At 35.0% G+C, this 19,337-nt stretch overlaps 4 protein-coding genes across 4 annotated transcripts; 1 reads left to right on the forward strand and 3 right to left on the reverse strand.

Annotated features, from left to right (window-relative positions):
- Nucleotides 1-12,224: 12,224 nt before the first annotated feature.
- On the reverse strand, nt 12,225-14,138 carry CDEST_03375 (Putative pyridine nucleotide-disulfide oxidoreductase, class I, FAD/NAD(P)-binding protein). Its single transcript, XM_062919534.1, has 3 exons — nt 13,953-14,138; nt 13,041-13,890; nt 12,225-12,982 (listed from the first exon to the last, which is right to left on the reverse strand). The coding sequence occupies exons 1-3, from the start codon at nt 14,012-14,014 to the stop codon at nt 12,365-12,367; spliced, it is 1,530 nt and encodes a 509-aa protein (XP_062775585.1). The 5' UTR covers nt 14,015-14,138; the 3' UTR covers nt 12,225-12,364.
- A 353-nt stretch (nt 14,139-14,491) lies between these two features.
- Nucleotides 14,492-17,733, reverse strand: CDEST_03376 (Putative MIF4G-like, type 3, initiation factor eIF-4 gamma, MA3). Its single transcript, XM_062919535.1, has one exon. The coding sequence runs from the start codon at nt 17,563-17,565 to the stop codon at nt 14,983-14,985; it is 2,583 nt and encodes an 860-aa protein (XP_062775586.1). The 5' UTR covers nt 17,566-17,733; the 3' UTR covers nt 14,492-14,982.
- Nucleotides 17,734-17,938: 205 nt separating this feature from the next.
- CDEST_03377 (Putative signal recognition particle, SRP14 subunit, signal recognition particle, SRP9/SRP14 subunit) lies at nt 17,939-19,033 on the forward strand. Its single transcript, XM_062919536.1, has 3 exons — nt 17,939-18,116; nt 18,188-18,266; nt 18,327-19,033. Exons 1-3 carry the CDS (start codon nt 18,090-18,092, stop codon nt 18,623-18,625), a joined length of 405 nt encoding a protein of 134 aa, XP_062775587.1. The 5' UTR covers nt 17,939-18,089; the 3' UTR covers nt 18,626-19,033.
- An 8-nt stretch (nt 19,034-19,041) lies between these two features.
- On the reverse strand, nt 19,042-19,263 carry CDEST_03378 (uncharacterized protein; the record flags this gene model as incomplete). Its single annotated transcript, XM_062919537.1, has 1 exon — nt 19,042-19,263. One exon carries the CDS (start codon nt 19,261-19,263, stop codon nt 19,042-19,044), a length of 222 nt encoding a protein of 73 aa, XP_062775588.1.
- Between the last annotated feature and the right edge of the window lie 74 nt (nt 19,264-19,337).

Here is a 19,337-nt window from a genome sequence, read left to right on the forward strand (position 1 = left end):
TTAGGTAATAGTAGCGAATTTCTACTAAGTTAATTAGATTTTAGTATTAGGTACCCTATAGAAATAAGTACCCTATAATACTATTTATAAGTACCCTATAGTACTTATAATAAAATAAGTACCCTAGAGTAGTTTTGTTCTTTTTTAGGGCTTATAGTAATAAGTAGTTTTAATTAATTTTATATATCATAGCTAAATTAACTAATATAAAAAAAGGTAGAAAGGTAGAAGAGAGGTAGTAACTTACTATAACTAGCAACTTACTATATAGGTATATTATATATATATATATATATTATAAAAGGCTTAATTTATTTAAGTTTAGGTAGCTAGAATATATGCCTTAAATAGGCTTTCTAGCTGCTAACTTATGTGTATAAATAGAGTGTAGAATAACATTTAGATAGAATCCTATTTATTATGAATAGGTTTTTATTTCTTCTATAGAAGCCTAATTTTTATTTTTCCTTAATTTTAAATTAGGATTTATAAGGCTATCTCTAAAAGGTATATCCTTTTTACTATATTTTTTTAGTATTTTTAGAATATAACTAGTCTAGTGTATATTTAAGATTTTATTTTTATTATTTATAATTATTTTGTTTCCTAAAAACTTTTTAGGTATACTTAAGTCTTTTATTTTTAAGGTTTTATTAATAGATTTATAGAAATATTCTACTTCTTTATCTATAGGTATTACTAGTATTATATTATCTATTTAGATAGAGTAAGCTCCTTATCCTTCTAATTAGGTAGTAAAAACAAAGTATAACGCCTAAAAAGGCATACAGCATAAACACATAGTAAAAGCATACATCCTATACTTAATCCTATAAACTATTATCTCTATTTTAAAATACACTATTAATATAGTATTACAGTTAGCTTTCTGTAGTAGTATCTATTAGCAGAAGCTAAGGCAACAATGCTATTAAACAGTGCTATAAGTTGTACTAAAAGGATTAGGTCTTTAGAGGATATAGTAATTAGTTATATACTTAATAAGGGGCTTGTAATAGGGGTTACTAGTAAAGGGTGCTAAGAGTATTTAAGGGGATAATTATAAAGTTAATTACTAAAGAGCTATAGAAGTCTATCCTTAAGTTTATCTAAGTCTATCCTATATATAAGTCTTATGTATCTATTGCTAAGGTTTAGCTTACACCTAATTACTAGTAATCTAGGTATTATATAAAGTAATTACTTAAAGTAGGGTAGATAAGCGCTTATATTATAATTAATTATGCTTATACATAATTAGTTGCTTACTTTTTTATCTTTACATAACCTTATACTATAGTTCTTTTGTTCTAGAGGAGTTACCCTTATTTCCTATATCTGCTTGCTTATAACTTATTTATAACTGCTAGGCACCCTATAGAGGCATCCCTTAGTCCTATTATGTTTAATAGGTTGTAACATTAAGTCTCCTCTCTAAAGGTTTAGTCCCTAAACTACATAAGTAGGTTAAGTCCCTTACTATTTAGGCTAAGATAGTATTAAATGTTTCTTCTTTTATACTAACAAAATGTTGCTTAGCAAAATTTATACTAAAGCTTTTTCTACATAATGTTACCTAAAGCTTGCGCTTAAGATTAAGGAATTTAGTTTTAATGTTATGCTTTATTTATACTATTAGTTAGTTAGTTATTGCTATAAGATGCTAGCTAGTAAATTAAAATGTTCTAAATGCATTTGTTGTAGTTGTTCTTATAATGCATTAGCAAATGCAATTTATAAATGTAAGTATTAGTTTTATTATTTTTACTTTTGTAGTGCTAATCTATTTGCAATAGTAGATTGTCTTTTAAATAAGTTTAATTATCTTAAGCGTAAGGAAGAGTTAGAGGAATTAATTCTTTAATAAAGGGTAGATGCATTAAGGTAGGCTTAGGCTAAAATAGATAAGTTGCTTGCAAAGCTTAATTATATTTATAAAGCAAAGCAAATAGTGTTTAAAAAGGGTTAGGAGATCTTAAATAGTAGTCTTAAGGATTCTATTATATCCTCTTCTAAGTTAGTAGTAGCTAAAGAGGTATAGGCTAGTAGCGCCTTTAAGGTTGTTAATTAGGAGGTAGTATTTAAAGATCTAGAGTTAGCTAACTTTAACTTTAATACTCCTTTAGTAATACCTAAGAGTATTAGAGGTTCTTAACTAGTTCCTATAAGTTATCTTTATATTAATAGCTTTTTTATTTAATATAATATTTATTATAACTATCTTTATTTCTATAGTTAATAATTTATTTAACTTTATACTTTAGTTTATTAGGTTTAATAATAATATAGTCTTTAGTATATAATCTATATAGTACTAGTTTAAGTAGTATAATATAGAAGACTAAGTAGATTTTTATTATATTAAGTAGCTTTAGCTTATAGTTAACTAGTAAGACCTTTTTAAGGATTTTAAAAGGTTTAAGTTTTTTATAGTCTAACTTATTACTAGGTTGCTTAGTTTTATATTTTGTTATATAAGATAGGTGCTATCTCCCTCTTTTAAGGCTAGTCCTTTAATCCTTAAAGTATTAGCATATTTCTTTATTTGTTTTTTAATAAATTCTAAATCTTAAGAGACATTTGTTTAGATTTTATACATCTTATTAATTTTAGCTATAGCCTTTAGGGCTTATAGTCTTTTATATAGTTTTCTATATGCTATTAGTTTAAATCTATAGTTTAGGTAAAATAGAGAGTAAAAAGTGCTTTCTCTAACTATGCTATTATAAGCAAACTAAGCTGTAAGTAATAGTAGTATTTAGTTATTTTAGTTATAGTTAATATAGCATTATAAATACTATTTAAGTATTTAGTTAATTTATTTAGTTTAACTATTAGTCTATAAGTAGAAAGAGGTAGATAGTTTATAGTCTATACTAAGTTGCAAAATTAGCAATTTTTAAAACTTTAAAGTAAATAGCTTATCTCTATTTAATATAATTTTATTAGGTAGTCTATAGTTGCTAATAATGTATTTTAAAAACGTATACATAAGGTTTTCTACTATACTTACTTTTAGATAAAAAATAAAGTAGGTATATTTAGTAAGTTAGTCTATAATAACTAAAATGCTATTATAATAGACTTTTATAAGTAGTTTTTTTAACTTTAGTAGTTTAATAATAAAGTCTAAAGAAATTAAGTGCTATACTGCTAGTAGTACTAGTAGTAGCTAAATAAATCTATAAGGTTAATATAAACTATTTTTACTTTTCTTATAAGGTTTATAATCCTAAATTGCATTTATAACATCTTATCTTATTACTTACTAGTTGTAGTATTATTAAATTTGTTTCTAGGTTTTAGTAACTCCTTAGTAACTATATGCTTAAGCACTATAAATCTCTCTAATTATATTATACATTATTTATTAGTTATACTAACTATAACTTATTTAGTAATTATAAGTAGTTTTTATACTAGAATAAGGTCTTTATTTTTATCTATTTTAAGGATAACTTATATCTCTTTTAGAATAAGGATTTTGTAGTTTATTCTTCTGCTAAAAGCATTAGCTTTACTATTATTAGTTCTTTTTCTATAGATAATCTAGAAGTTATATTCTAAAAGGAATTCTAACTATCTAATTTATTGTTTATTTAAGTTCTTAAAGGTTGTAAGATGTATAAGGTTTTTATAATATATATATATAAGGACTTTATATTTTATACTAAATAGTTATAATCTTTATTTATAAAATGCTTTAATAATTACTATAAGTTCTTTATTATATATTTAGTAATTTAACTTTAGTTTATAAAATGCTTTAGAGAAGAAGGTATAAAGGTATAACTTTTCTTCTTTATTGCATTATTTAAGTTATTTACTTATAGTAAAGTTAGAGGTATTAACTTTAATTTAATATAGTTTTTTTAGGTTAGGGTTTTAAGTAATAGGTTTTAAGCTAACTTATTGCTTAACTTTCTTAAATGCATTATTATATTCCTTAGTCTATTTAAATAAAGTATCTTTTTATATAAGGTTTTAGATGCACTACATGCTTTTTATATAATTTTTAAGGAATTATTAATAGAAATTAATAAATCCTAAGAACAACTAAATGTCTTTAATGTTTTAAGGTATAAACTAGTCCTTAACTGCTTATACTTTTTTTGCTTTTATCTTAATTTATCTTAGTGTAATAGTGTATTTTAGGAAGTAAACTTTCTTACTATAGAATTTACATTTTTCTACTTCTACTAGTAGCTTAGCATCTTAAAGCTTCTAAAAGACTTTATATATATGTTCTTTATGTAGCTTAAAGGTAGATAAAAAGATAAAGATATTATTAAGGTAGATAATAATAAATATATTAATAAATTTACTAAGGATGTAGTTAATTATAGTTTAGAAGGTAGTAGGTGTATTAGTAAGTTTAAAAGGTATGATAAGGTATTTAAAGAGTTCTTTATATATTTAGAATACTATTTTTTATTCTTTACTTTTCTTTATTTTAATTAGGTTATAAGCTTCTTTAAGGTTAAAAGCTATAAACTAGTTTGCTTTATATAGCAAATCTTAAAGCTTTAAGATAAATAGTAGTAAGTAATAATTCTTTTTTATAATACTATTAAGCTATTAGTAGTTAATATATAGTTATAGCTTACTATTCTTCTTTAGTATAAATAGAATAGAATATTCTACTAATAACTTAAAGGGTTTAATATATCCCTTCTTAAGGTTTTTATTAAAGTACTTATTAAGTACCTTATATTCTATTTTATTAAGTTTATATATTAGATAGAACTTTAGGTAGAAGCCTTTAATAAGAGGGATCTTATAATTATAAGGTTTATACTTTAGTAAGCCTATTTCTAACTTTAAGGTAAACAGCTTTTTATACTTCTAGTACTTCTTTAAAATAGCTAGAAGTAGGTCTAATCCTTAATTTAATGCTACTAAAGCTACTATCTTAGAAGGCTATATCTCTTAGAGATAGGTAATATATTATATTTTTTATTTCTATTATAGTATATTATTAAGAGGTGCTTTAAAAGATTTATTTAAGGCCTAACTCTTGTAGTACTGCTTAGTAACTAAATTTAGCTATTAGAGTTAGCTAGTTCTTTAATCTATTTATAGGTTGTATTTTTGTAACTATATAATTCTTAAAATAACATTAATATCTTTTATCTCTATAATATTAAATTAAAGTTCTTCTTTTTAGCTATAAACTTATAAAGGGAGGTATACTATCTCTAAAACAATAAGTCTGCTACTATACCTAACTTATTCTCTTTTAACTATCTATAATGCATATAGGTGTTCCTTTTTTTGCTATAGTATCTATTATTTGTTTACTAATTTAAGTAAGATAAAGTTTCTTTAGGTGCTGCTATTAATAATTATATATACTTATTATCTTTAGATCTTAATATCTAGGTTAAAATATACTGCATTATAGGTTGCATATAGGGTCTTATAGATTGTTGCTATATATTACCTTTTTGCTATAAGCGTTATTAGTTTTTTAACTATTAAGTTTCTTTCTTTTATGCCTTTTGCTAGGCTTTTACTTTAGCTTTATAGTAGATAAGGTATTTATTGCATTTACATTCTTACTATCTTTTATTATTATTATAGTATAATATAAGGTATTTAGAGTCTAAAGCAAAGGTTATAATATTTCCTTTCTTATAGTATTATATTATCTAGAATAGAAGTTATCTATATAAGTAGACATCTTAAATAAGTTTTTTAGTATATTATTAAGGGTAGAAGTAGAACTTCTTTTTACCCTTCTTATATATCTTATAGTTATTATCTAAACACTCTACCTAAAAGAGGTCTTTATAGTCCTTATAGTTAGGGTTTAGTAAGAGGTAGTCTTTTAGTATAAGTAGTATAAGTAGATAACCCTTTTTATATACTATCTTATAAAACTAAACTAACTAGTTATAATTCTTAAGGTAGATAATCTAGTATTCTAGTTGCTTTAGGGGTTCTAGGTTCTCTTCTTTAAAGCTAAATATAATATAAGTTTTATAGTACTAACTAAAGATAATTCTATAGTTAGGTATTTCTTTTAAATTGTAGTTTAAGTTATTTAGCCCTTATAAGTAGTTACTTATAGTGCATTTATATACTTCTCTTTCTTAAGGGGTCTACATCTATAGATCTCTTAGGTTAGCTGCTACAACTTAGTTAAGCATAGTAATATTAATCTTACTATTTAGTATTACTAAGCCTTAAAGTGCTAGTCTCTTAACTTCTTTAAGCTATTCTATTTAAAGCATCTTATTAAGTTGTTCCTTAATTTTGTATATAAGCTTTTAACTAAAGCCTTTTTGCATTATTATAAAGGTTTTTAGTTATTCTTAAGGTTTTTTCTTTCTTTTAAGGCTATTATTCTTTTTAGCCTCTTTCTTTATCTTAAGGATCTTTTAGTATATTGCAATCCTATAGGCTTATTAGAGGATGTTAATATATTATTAGTAGTATTCCTTAGGGGTTTTATATATCCCTATCTGTTTGTAGCCTAACTTAGTTATAGCTAAAGTTTTAAAGGCTTTAAAATACTATTCTAATTGTTTTTTTGCTATTTTAGTAAGTAAGATAGTTATTATTATAATAAGCAGTCTATAAGAGTAAGGTGTAGGGGATGTTTTTGCTAGCAATATTAATTTAGCAGCCTTTCTTAGGTACTAGTTAGAATTGCTGCTTCTTAGGTTGTTAGCATTCTCTAGCTATATATTTTAGCTTATTGTAGTTATAGCACTTAAAGTCTTATGCTTTATTATCTTTTTAAGCTATACTAAAGTCTATTAGGCTACTATAGTATTTATAAGTAGTACTATTATAATTTTAGTTATTCTACTAATAGTTTCTTTTAAAGCGTTTAACTTATTTATTACACTAAAGGTAGTTTTATTAAAACTATTATTAAGGTTGCTATTAGTACTTTTTAGCTAAGTTAGCTAATACCTACTTTTTACTTTCTTTTTTATATTATTTATAAAAATAGTTATTAATCTTAATAGTAAGTTTAGCATACTAAAGGAAGTCTTTAGAATAATTAAGCTTAATAATTTTATTTTTAACTTTATCTTTTAAGTTGCTATAGAATATAAAGATCTTAGTATCTTTAGTAAGCTTAAGCTAAGTATAAAGTCTTTTAAATTCTATAGCATAAGTAGTAGTAGACTTAGTTTAGTGTAAGTAAGCTAAATCTCTTTTTACTTATTATAACTTATTAAGATCTTAAAATAGGGATTTTAAGGCATCTTTAAATTCTTAAAAGTTAGTAAATATATTTTTAATTTTACTAAAATAATAGTTAAAAGTCTTATTATTAAGGTATTCTTTAAAGAAGGGCTTAAACTATTAAAAGGCTTATCCTTATAAGAAGGTTGTAATATAAATAACTTTTTTAGTTTTACTATAAAAGTTTCTTTAGTAGAAATTCTAATAGTTTTTAACTTAAATAAAGAATCCCTTAAGTATTTCTAAAGTTTTATTATAGGTAATAAGTAAGTTAAGCTTAAGTTTCTTATATCTATCTACTAAAGTCTAAATAATATTAGCTATAGCTTAAAGGGTTTAAACCTTCTGCTAAAGAGTTATAGCTTAGTCTACTTTATTCTTTAGAATCTTAGTTTGTTTTATAAGTTTATTAATAAGCTTTTAAATAGTAGCTAGGTTAATATTATTCTATTTTAGCTTAATGTAAATCTAGTTATAGACTTTACTAGTAAGAGAGACTTCTTTATTAGCATCTAGTTAGAGTTTAAGTAGATAGAAGTTCTTTATAGTCTAATTTTTAGCTAACTCTTAGGTAAGGTTTTTAGCTTATTACTAGCCTTAAGAGCTAAAGCTTAAAGAGGTAAAAGTATAATAAGTAGCTATTTTATTACTACTATTTGTTAGCTTTATAAGGTTAACTTACTAAATAGAAGTAATTAAAGTATTATAGTTAGCTTTCTATAGTAGTATTTATTAGCAGAAGCTAAAGTAATAATGCTATTAAATAGTACTATAAGTTATACTAAAAGGATTAAATCTTTAGAGGATATAGTAATTAGTTGTATACTTAATAAGAGGCTTATAACATTAGTTACTAGTAAAAGGTGCTAAAAGTATCTAAGAGGATAATTATAAAGTTAATTACTAAAAAGCTATAGAAGGTAATCTATTTATATAAAATAAATATCCTTATATCCTTAAGTATTATAGTTAGATTATTTTTTATTATTAGTAATCTTTAGTATTAAATTAGTTTAGTAGTTTACTAATCCTTAGTATAGGATTATATTAAATTACTAGTAATTTAAACTAATCTATTATATAACCTTTTTTAGTTCTTTTGTTCTATTGTTTAGTCTATACTATATACCTACATACATAAGTATCCTTCTACTCTACTGTTTATACTAGAGGTTGTTTTAAGCTGCATTAGTTACTAACTAAATTTAAGTTATAATACCTACCTTATTAATCTATATGCTAGATTTATAAGTAATCCTTCTTAGGAGCACTTTTAAGCCCTAAGTTATATATAGAGATATTTAAATATATATCTTAGCCTTAAATTAGTTATTAACTATAATATAAACCTATAGATAATAGGTTTTATAGACTCTAATTAGGCTAGAGATTTAGATAATAAAATATCTACTTCTAGTTATATATTTAACTTAGGTTACTATAACCTTATAAGCTAGAACTTTATAAAACAAAAAGCTATAGCATTATCTACTTATAAAGCTAAATATATAGCTTTAATAAAAGCAGTAAAAGAAGCTTTATATAAGAGGTTAGGCTAGTTAGTAAGATGCTAGTACCTAAATGCCTACTTAAAGATATATATAGTGCAGTCTAAATACTAAGTGCTTAAATTAGTAGATCTTTTAGTAAATACTAAAATAGTTTATTATAAAGTATAGTATACTACTTTAGTTCTTACACCTTATATCTATATAATTCTTATAACTATATTTATAAGGAATTAAAGCTTTCTTCTACTTTTATTAAACCTATTATATTAATAGATAATAAAGCTGTATAAAGAGTTATAGAGAATCTAAAGCTATATAAAAAGGCTAAGCATGTAGATATAAAATGCAATTGTTTTAGGTTTAATATATATAATAATAATATTTCTTTATTTTATATATATACTAAAAATAATATAGTAGATATATTTACTAAGCCTATAAATATAGATATAATAAAATACTTTAAGAAGCCTATAAATATAGATATAATAAAATACTTTAAGAAGACTATAAACCTTAATAATAAGGGGTTTTTACCTAAAAACAGTAAAGATATAAAAATAAATAAACTAAAAGAACTAGAAAACCTAGTATATATAGTTACAACCTATATAAAGGAAAATAACTTACTTAGAAATTTTTAAGTACCTTAAAAAGAAACTCTAAAGTAATCTAAATAATACTATATATATATATATACTATTAAGTTATAATAGGATTCTCTTTATATACTTTTTCTTATAATATAGAGTTTTTAAATTATAAATATAACTAAGTTATATTAAAATATATCTATTTTCTCTTATAAAGAGTTTTTATTATAATAGGCCTTTTCTCTTCTAAAAGAGTTTTTTATCTTATAACCTACTTTATCTCTTATAACTTATATAATGCAAAAGCAAGCTTTCTATAAACTATAGTAACCTTAAGGGGGTAACTAAGAATAAAAAAGCTTATTTATAAAAATACCTATCTACTTAATTATATATATCTTTATAACTAAAAGAGATATAAGTAAATAGTTTTAATATTTATAATCCTTATAATTTTAGCTATAGAATAGTATATAATTTATTTACATACCTTATATATAAGGGTTTATAGATATACTAGTCTATATAAAGACTAGTATTAACATTTTAGGTAAGCCTTATATACTAAAGACTTTAGCCCTATATACTAGATAAATATACTATACTATAAGCGTATTTTTATATAACGTAGTTTACAAGTAAGTAAGCTACACAAGTAAGTAAGCTACTTTTCTACTACCTATACAACAACGTGTAAGAGAAATTAACTACAACGCCTTAAATTAATTTAAACTATTTAGAATTCTCTTCTTTAGAGGTAGATTTAACTTTTTAATATGTGTAAGCATTATAGCTAGTCTTTCTACAGATGCTACATTGTTATGCGTGCGTTTCTATCCTTTTTATACAACTACTACTCTAACCTATTTCTACCTGCAACTGCTTTATTATATTAATTTAAGACTTTATATCCTTTACCTAATTAATTATAAGTATTTTGCCTTTCTAAAGCTGTTTTTTTTTTGTATAGTAATAGCAGCTTATATGCTTATTTATCTCTTAATACTTAGTTATTTATACCTATAATAAAACCTAGTTGTATGCAACTACTATAATTCCTTTTTTTAGCTGCTGCATATACCTAATAATTAACGTTAGGGAGCTATTCTAGTGTTGTATAATGCAATTTGTAATAAAATTAGAATGTAAATTAAATTTAATTAGGTTGTTTAGTGTCTTTAGGACCTAAGCTAGTATTAAGCTAGCAGAAGAACCTAGAGGTGTTAGCGTATAAAGCTTTACATCTAGCTTTAAAATTACATATTCTAGATTGTATAAGATAAGGCTAGTTGCTCTAAAGCCTGCTTAAATGTTTAATGTTATTATTACCTTGTTGTACGCCTTATAAAAGGCTAGGAGGAAGTCTTTCTTTGCAATATGCATAATATGTATCTGCATAAGGACCTTAATTTCTTAGCTATACGCCTGTTTTAAGGGACTAAAGCACCTAATATTAAGAGGCTAAAGCTTGTGCAATAAATAAGGAGGTATATAGAGTGTAATAATCCTCTGCTCCTTGCAGTATAGCTTAAAATTAATAGAATAGTAGCTTTTGTAGCTATTAAGGATAAGGAGGCAGTAAGCACCCTTTGTATAACTTCTTATATAGAAATTAAAGTACTATACCTATTCTAGGCCTTTCTTATTTGTTATCTAACTATTTTCTATAAGTGTAATTACCTAGTTAGGTAAGAGGGGGCTGTTGTACATCTAGAAGTTAAGATAGACCTTACTTATAAAGATGATGTATAGCAGGATAGAATAGCTGCATAACCTAATACCTTAAATTACTATAACCTATTCCTAATTCCCTTATTGTGCTCCTCTTAGCTTGCTACATTATTTAGAGGCTGTAATAACTATTTTAGAGGACATCTTACCTATTGCAAACCTAGTCTTATTAAAGTTATAGATATTAGTATTATCTATCTTATGCTTTGCAATTATGTTTTATATAAGGGAAAACTATACGCAATATGCATCTAGATCTTTGTAGAGGACTCTCTAATAGTTAATTCTTTAATTAAAATGCGTTTAAAGCTTAGGTTGTTGTTATATAAAGTTTAAGGCCTAGTTTGTTCTAATGCGTTGCGCGCTATAGTTGCAAAGCAGTTAATTAGCTATTTCTTAAACAGCACTTAAGTGTAGCAAAAATGCTTGCAAATCTAGGTTAATAATGTATTGTATAATAGTCTCCTCTTTATATAAGGTTAAATTCTAGTAGGGTAGTTAGATATTGCATCTAGCAGGTTAGCTATAGTATTGTTGTTAGAGGGTTGTATAAGATATATTATAGTAAGATGCAGCCTTTTGCATGCTTAATTTTAGGTTGGATTTAAGCGCATTTAGCGCTAGGACTAAATTGCTTTTATTTAAATGTTGTACTATAGTTGTAGGTAGAGAAAAATAAAAGGAAAGGTAGGTTGTGCAAAATTCTAGAAAAGTGGCTCACTTACTTGTGTAGCTTACTTACTTATAAACTACGTTATAATAATATATATTAATAATTTAGGATTTTATCCCTTAGGTAAGAGTATAAATAAAGGGTTTTCCCTCTTCTATTTTACCTTAGAACTTAGATACTATACATACATGCAATATATAGACTTTCTACCTATACCTTTAACTTACTCTTATCTACCTTATCTTATCCCTATCTAAGATATCCTATCTTATCTACCTACTCTATTCTTACTATTTTTAGGTCTCTTTTAATAGCCTAAAGTGTAAGAATAATTTTACTTTTAATTAAGGAGGATTATATATTTGTATATAGAGAAAAGTTGTTCTTAAGATAAAGAGAGTAGAATTAGGAGGATGTATATTGCTTGCTATAATGCATTGCTTGCTATGTAAGTACGTTATATATTATATATAGCTGATAGTTTTACTAGTTTAATAAGCTAGCACTTATAACATACTCTTATACTACAATTTATAACTCTACGCGTCTATACGCTAGCCTAAACGAATACAAAGTACATGCATTGCTTGTCCATTCCTCTGAGGACGCCAAACCAACCGTCTTGCGCTAGACTATGCCCTATCATATCTCGCTTACATGTGGATAGGCTTCGAGTAAGTGGCCATTGCGGCCTCCTTGAACGCCTCAGCCAGGGTCGGGTGGGCGTGACATGTGCGGGCGATGTCTTCGCTCGATGCGCCATACTCGAGCGCAAGAGTGGCTTCGGCGATCATCTCACCAGCGTTGGGTCCAATAATGTGGACACCGAGAATCCTGTCTGTCTCGGGATCCGCCAGCATCTTGACCAAACCCTCGGTGTCCAGGTTAGTCTTTGCGCGGGAGTTAGCGCTGAAAGGGAACGATCCAACCCTGTAAGGGATGTTCTGCGACTTCAGGTCTTGCTCGCTCTGGCCGACCCAGGCAACCTCGGGGTGGGTGTACATGACAGAGGGGATGACGCCGTAGTTGACGTGACCGTGGCCCTTCTTGATGTACTCAACCACAGCAACAGCCTCCTCCTCTGCCTTGTGTGCAAGCATGGGACCGAAGGTAACGTCGCCAACGCAGCGGATGTGGGGAATCTTGGTGCGGTATTCGGAGTCAATAATAACACGACCTCTCTCATCCAGCTCGAGATCAATGTTCTCGAGGCCAAGTCCACCGGTGTAAGGTCGGCGGCCAATGGCCACCAAGACCACGTCAGCATCAATCTACGTCACTAGTCAGCAACATTATCAAAAATATGCTAGGCGAGGTATTGGGACTTACGGTCTCGGCCTTCCCGCCCTTGGCGGCGTCAATATCCAGCTTGACCTTGTCCCCTGTCTTGTCGCCGCTGATAACCTTGGTGCCGGTCTTGAAGTTGATGCCTTGCTTCTTGAGGATCTTTTGTGCGCTCTTGGCAATCTCGGCATCCATTCCAGGACCGCCAATCTGGCCGAGAAACTCGACCACGGTTACCTTAGTTCCCAGACGGGACCACACTGATGCCATCTCCAGACCAATGATACCGCCACCAATGACAACAAGGCTTTCCGGGATCTTATCGAGTGACAGAGCACCGGTGCTGGTGACAACGCGCTTCTCGTCTATCTCGAGACCGGGAAAGGGCGTGGCTTCGCTTCCGGTAGCGATCAAAATGTTCTTTCCCTTAACCGAAGTCTCGCCACCGTCATTGAGAGCCACCTTGATTTCATTCTCGTTGACGAAGGTACCGGCGCCCTTGATGTATTCGACGCCGTTCTTCTTGAAGAGGAACTCGACGCCCTTTGTCAGGCCACCAACGGCGGTGTCTTTAGCCTTCATGAACTGCTCCAAGTTTACCTTGACATCGGAAACATCGATACCGCGGTTCTTGGTGTCATGCTTGATGGTATGGTAGAGGTGAGAGTTGTTGAGAAGGGCCTTGGAGGGAATGCAGCCGACGTTGAGGCAGGTTCCGCCGAGAGTGCCTCGCTTCTCGATGCAAGTGACCTTCAGACCCTCTTGTCCGGCCTTGATAGCAGCGACGTAACCAGCGACGCCACCGCCAATGACGACAAGGTCCTTCTCTTCAGAAGCCGACGCGTAGGCGCGACTCCATCTCGACAACTGGGTGGGGGCGACAACGACAGGAAGCCTACATGTGCAACGGTGGTTAGCTCGGTAAGGCGAAGCCGCAGGTACATGCATTGAGCTCACGAAGTTTGTCTTTTGAATGCCGATTTGGCAGCAGAGCGCGGTATCAATCGACTGGAGAGCATGGTGGCTTATGTCGGTAGAATGACGCGGTGATCGGTCGGTAAGGGAGATGGGCGGAGGGAATGAAGGTAAAGAATAAATCCTGGAATGGGCGACTGGGTGTTTGGAGGGTCAATGTTGAGCAAGCTTCGGATCGAATTGGAGCTCTCGGTCATTGGGGGGCTTGAATTTTTCGAAGGGGTAGCGGCGCTGCACACCGGGGCGTGAATGGACTAGCCACCACCGCGGTGCCCCCACAGTGGCCTGCTGGATGACCTGAGATTATCTGTTAATTGTTACCGTCAACTTGATCATCTTTTGCTTATCCTTTCAATTGCCGCCCCGAAGCCCCTCTATACCCTCACTCCTCTGTTAGAACTGTGAAGGGCGTGATAGCATATACAACTGGAATTGGGTTGAGTTCATGTATAACAAATTCCGTTTAACTCAGACCAGTCCACTACCCATCTGAGATAGTTGCTCTCTACTGTTGAGCCCGCATGCATTTTGAATTGCCTTTGCTGTCAACCAGTGACACTGTGCACGGTCAGAGCTACAGCCAATGGGCGCCCACTGCAAGCGCCACGGTGGCGAGCACATCGATTTGCCCCATAATCTTGGATATGACCACGCCTCTCTAGTGGAGTAAATTGACAGTGCCTCCCAACGTTCTGGTCCTTCCCCGTCATCTCCCGTATTGAGGCGACATTAGCCGTTGTGCGTTTAGACCATCGACAGGACATCTAACCGTCGGCAGTATCGAACTTCACTGAGCATTCCATCTTCAAATGCAATACCAGTCATTTGCCCCACCCCCCGGGATTGTTCGGCTCCTTGGGGCCAACACCTGCATCCAGTTCGGCGTCTTCGTGGTTCCTCATCGTTGTTCTTTCACCCAAGGGATACTCGGACGCCATCATTCATGTCTCCAGCAAGTTGTATCAACGCAATTTCCCCCCCCCCTTTCTCGCACTAATAGGCTGCCCTACAATCATACCTCATCATCGTTACCTGGCCTCTCAAGAAGCCCCTCAGCAACTTTGCACGCCTCCTTCACTCTCCTGGTGTTCTTCTTACTTCCAACCAGGTCCGTGACTCGAACTTTTTTACGCAAAAAATAGCATACGCTTCGAGCGAGAGCTGGGGCCAACCCACTGCCAAAAGGCACGCCAAGTGCCTGTTCCAAACTCTTACTCTTGATTTGGATGCACTCCTGAAGCGCCGAGATAAGCATCACCTCGACAAACAGACTCGTCGTCTCCTTCACGTATGCCAGATTCAGAGGCTTAAGAATTCCAAGGCCAATAGAACCATCGGCAACTAGACTTCCCACCATCTTGGCAGTGTTGATAAGACGCCGGTTATCTGCTGCCTCTTCGTCCTCTTCCTCGGGCTCCTCCCCAAACAAGGGCTCGCCGAGCCTGCGGAAAAGCGTCCACAGGGTGTCCTGAAATGCGTGCTTAATCCTGGAGTCGCTGCAGAACTTCCTTGCCACCAGCGTGTAGTAGGGATTGTAGTGCTGTTGTGCTCCCGAGCATTGAAGCAACACATTAGGCACCTCGCGTCGGTTGTACTTGTTGAGCCGCAGTTTGAGGATTCGCATATACGCGTCCTGATAGTCTGCTGCGGCCACTAGAGCGATGAAGATGGCCCTTCGCACATCCGTGTTCATGCCCTGCTCTCGAGCAAGCTGGGCGTAGTCAGGTGTCGCTAGGTCATCAGCGTCCACAATGACCACATCGCCGCCGTCGTCGTCATCGTCGTCGTCACCAAATCCGGCCCCTACCGCTGTCACAGCCTTGGCATCGTCTTGTTTCGCCTCTTGCGCACCTTGACCTGCCCAACTGGCACCGACTAGCCACCATTTGCCAGTTTTGTCTGCGTTTTCAATGTCTTCAAGTCCAATCCGCAGAGGCTCCGTGGCTTTGAGCTTGAGTGTGTCAAGGGACCCCAACACCTTCCTCATACGTGTTACGTGCTCGCCGAGAATGACTAAATCCTGTGCACCGGCCTTGATCTTGTTGTTCTTGAGGTCGCTTATGGTTTCGATCATGAACTTTGTTCGAATCGTCAGGTTGCTTTCCCCAATCTTGGCCACGGCCGGACGAATAAGGCTAACGATATCCTTCAGCGCCAACGGGTCGTCCTTGCGCAGCTGGGGGCCCGCCACGCGCACAATCCGGAGGAGGAGCTCAGCGTTTAGTTCCGACAGATTGCTGAGAAGGAGCCGCACAAAGTCGAACATGAGTTTGCTGCCGATGACACGGAAGATGTACATCTCTGCCAGCACCGTGAGCAAATTTGACGTTTCCTTGGTCGGTAGGCGTTGCTCGGCCGCCGCCGCATCCGCTTTCCTCTTCTCCACCTGGAACCGCTCTACGGCTGTGGTGAGGAAATGTGCCGCAAAATCGACACCAATAACCTTGTAAAGAGCAGCAACGAAGCCGGCAGAAAGGACCATTAGTGTGTCAGGCTTGCTCGTAGGGTCGCAGATCTGGGCCATCAGGAGTCCGGTCAAAATATTGTTGGTGTGACCCCTGGGATGATCCTGGTAAATCTTTTCGATTTCTCCAACAATGGACGTCAGGTTGGCTTCGGCCACTCTGTTGACAGGGCCTTGCAGTTTTCTGCGAATTTGGGCCTCTACGTCTGCATCGCCGCCAGATCTCGCCCGCAACGAAGGGGGAATGTATTTTGGAAGCTGTGTGCCAGCTGCAACGGGGGGTAAGTAGGGGTTCTCCCTAACGCGCTTCGTATCTTGCACCGTCTCCTCCACTTCCGATTCGAAGCCTGCGAAAGAAGTTTGGTCGTCTGGAGCGTCCCATTTGTCGTCGTCGTCGTCGTCGTCCTCCTCCTCCTCCTCTTCCTCCTCTTCGTCTTCATCGCCGGTGACATCGCCTTCGTTGCTGAACACCCCATCATCCTCATCTGCATCATCGCTTTCGGATGCATATCCGACTTTCGGAAGTGTGCCAGTTGCCTTAGATCGTTTTTGCGCGAGCCACTCCTCGGCCTCCCTCCTCAATTTGCGGCCGCCCTCGTTCGTGTCACTAGCGTCGTCGAGATCAACTAGTAGATCGCCCAGCCCGTCATCCTTGAAAGACTTGGGCAGCGACTTGCGTCCCTTCTTCAACCCCAGCTTGCGCTCTAGTTGCTCAATCTCAGCATCGTCCTTAGCCAACTTCTCCCGGACGCGACGGGATGGTTGCTTTGCCGCCGAGAATTGCTCGAATTCGTCACTGTCGTCGGCCTCGCCGAGGTCTTCTCGTTTGCGTTTCTTTGGCGCGGGTTGGCGAAGTTCTTGCTGCCTTGGCGGTTTTTCTACAGCGTCAAGTAGGTGTTCGTCGACGTCCTCCTTCTCATATTTTCCAACGTGCCGATGGGTTTGTTTGGATAAGTCCCTCCGTGCTGTTGTTTGTCGCTGCTTTCTCGACTGTCTCTCAGCTCTCCGCCGGTCTTTTCTATTCTGCTCCTGACTCTTCCATCGTCCGTTGGATCGGGATGCGCCAGTTTGTTCTGGTGCGCCAATCTCTTTGAGGAGCTGGGGGGGTAAGCCAAGCGGTTTCGGGGGCATAGTGGTGGCTACGTTCGCAAATCGGGACAGGAGTATTCAAAATGGCGAGGTTTTGACGGTGCAAGGCGTTGTTGACAGGCGCTACGACGATGAATGAAAGGTCGCTGGAGGATTTGCAGTCTGATGGAGCGTGCGGCTGTTAATAGGGAAAGTGTGATGGGATCAAAGTCTCCCGGGAGACATAAAATGGTCAGTTTCCGCATTACAGGAAACTTTTCAGTGGAGACATGGGACTAGGTGGACCTTGGCTTCATAGTTCTCCTCCGAGGAAGAGCACCAGGGAGGTACCTAAGGTACCTACCTAAATCGAAGTCTGTCTCGTTGCGGGGCTAGCCTCCGATCCGAAAGGGCCTGGCTCACATCTTGTTGGTGCCACCAACCCACGTGCTGCCACTCACAATCATTCGCACCCCGACCTCATTGTTCGGAGGCCCTGTTGTGACGGCAAGTCGAATAGGAAATTGCTCAACTTCTTACGACAGCAGGCAGCCGGCACAGGAGTGACTTCAGCAGCCCCCTCAACCATGCCAGGCCACATTAGCCACGAAGAGGTCAGAATGTGCATCCCAGCTCCCCTCTTTTCGCCATCTCCTCCGCTGACTTGCTAACTCACGCTCTATAGTTCTTTGTCAAATTGGCAGACCTCTTCGAGCAGCGCAAAGGGGATGGCCATGGCTCAATATTCCTCGTCCAAAAGCGATGTAAGACCGTCGCGACCACCCGCGCCTTCATGCCACTGAAAAATTGACGCTTCCGTGCAGTATCTTACGAGCAAGGCGTACCCTCCCCAACAGCCGACGACCCTTTTCCCGATCTCCATCCCGCGAAACCATTGCCTATCATCGTACGCGCGACCAATGGCAAGTCAAAACGACACAGGGACACCAAGATCAAATTGTCAACAATAGTTAAGCCTGATGCTCTGGAGGCCTTCTACACTCGGTACGCAGACACTTGCAAGGCGGGTATGGGAGCGCTAAAGCCAAGAGACCGGAGCAAGAAGAAGGCCAAGGCTAGGAAAAAGAAGGGAGTGGCTATTGTTGCACCCACTGCGTCCTGACACTTGACTCTGGGCGTAACCCATCCTTGGCCTTTCATTACATTGAGCCAGCCCATGACGACGCCGGATTGTGGCTACCCTCTCAATGTACTGCTTCTGTAGCCTATGGTACCTGAAGATGTGGTGGATTTTGAACGAACAGGGCTCACAATGATCAAGGCATATACGGTTATAGCTGCATCTTCGATCTTGCAGCGGGTGTTCTTGCAGTAGTGGTGTATCATCACATCTCACGATGAATGGCGCCTATCGGTCGGAGGTTGCAGATGACAAATGCAAACTTGGTAGATAGGGCTATGCACCCACACGATAGCGTCCCTGCCTCCCTTTCATGATAGATCTGTTAGTGTCAGTCGTTCATTTCTGCGGGTTGGTCCGTTGCTGAGATAACGCAATGAACATATCGAAAGGCCTTATTAGCAGTGTGCGTTATTGTTCCCAAATCCCTCGAGAGCATCTCTGACATGCGTACATGCAGCGCACTCACCCCGCCTAGGCTTTTTAGGGTTGCCGACGTACATGCATAAACTGTCTGGGCACTTGGAAGCTGGATCACTGCGCTCGCAGCTTGCCAGCTTCTTATGCTTCTGCCACCTCGTCCCGCACCCCGGACACCTGTAAAAATGAAGTTCGCACATCCAAAATAGAACAACCAGGGAATGGGTACGAACAAGAAAGAGACCGGCCTTGACTGATACCCTAGCGTAAAAAT

This window comes from Colletotrichum destructivum, chromosome 2 (assembly GCF_034447905.1).
Source record: "Colletotrichum destructivum chromosome 2, complete sequence".
Lineage (NCBI taxonomy): Eukaryota > Fungi > Ascomycota > Sordariomycetes > Glomerellales > Glomerellaceae > Colletotrichum > Colletotrichum destructivum.

Excerpts from the sequence above, each read along its gene's own strand:
- CDEST_03376 (XM_062919535.1), bottom strand. The coding sequence starts at position 17,565 with ATGCCCCCGAAACCGCTTGGCTTACCCCCCCAGCTCCTCAAAGAGATT.
- CDEST_03375 (XM_062919534.1), bottom strand. The coding sequence starts at position 14,014 with ATGCTCTCCAGTCGATTGATACCGCGCTCTGCTGCCAAATCGGCATTC. Across the intron at positions 13,891-13,952 it reads GCATTCAAAAGACAAACTTC|GCTTCCTGTCGTTGTCGCCC; the intron begins GTGAGCTCAATG and ends TTGCACATGTAG. Across the intron at positions 12,983-13,040 it reads AGGGCGGGAAGGCCGAGACC|ATTGATGCTGACGTGGTCTT; the intron begins GTAAGTCCCAAT and ends CTAGTGACGTAG.
- CDEST_03377 (XM_062919536.1), top strand. The coding sequence starts at position 18,090 with ATGCCAGGCCACATTAGCCACGAAGAG. Across the intron at positions 18,117-18,187 it reads GCCACATTAGCCACGAAGAG|TTCTTTGTCAAATTGGCAGA; the intron begins GTCAGAATGTGC and ends CACGCTCTATAG. Across the intron at positions 18,267-18,326 it reads ATTCCTCGTCCAAAAGCGAT|TATCTTACGAGCAAGGCGTA; the intron begins GTAAGACCGTCG and ends GCTTCCGTGCAG.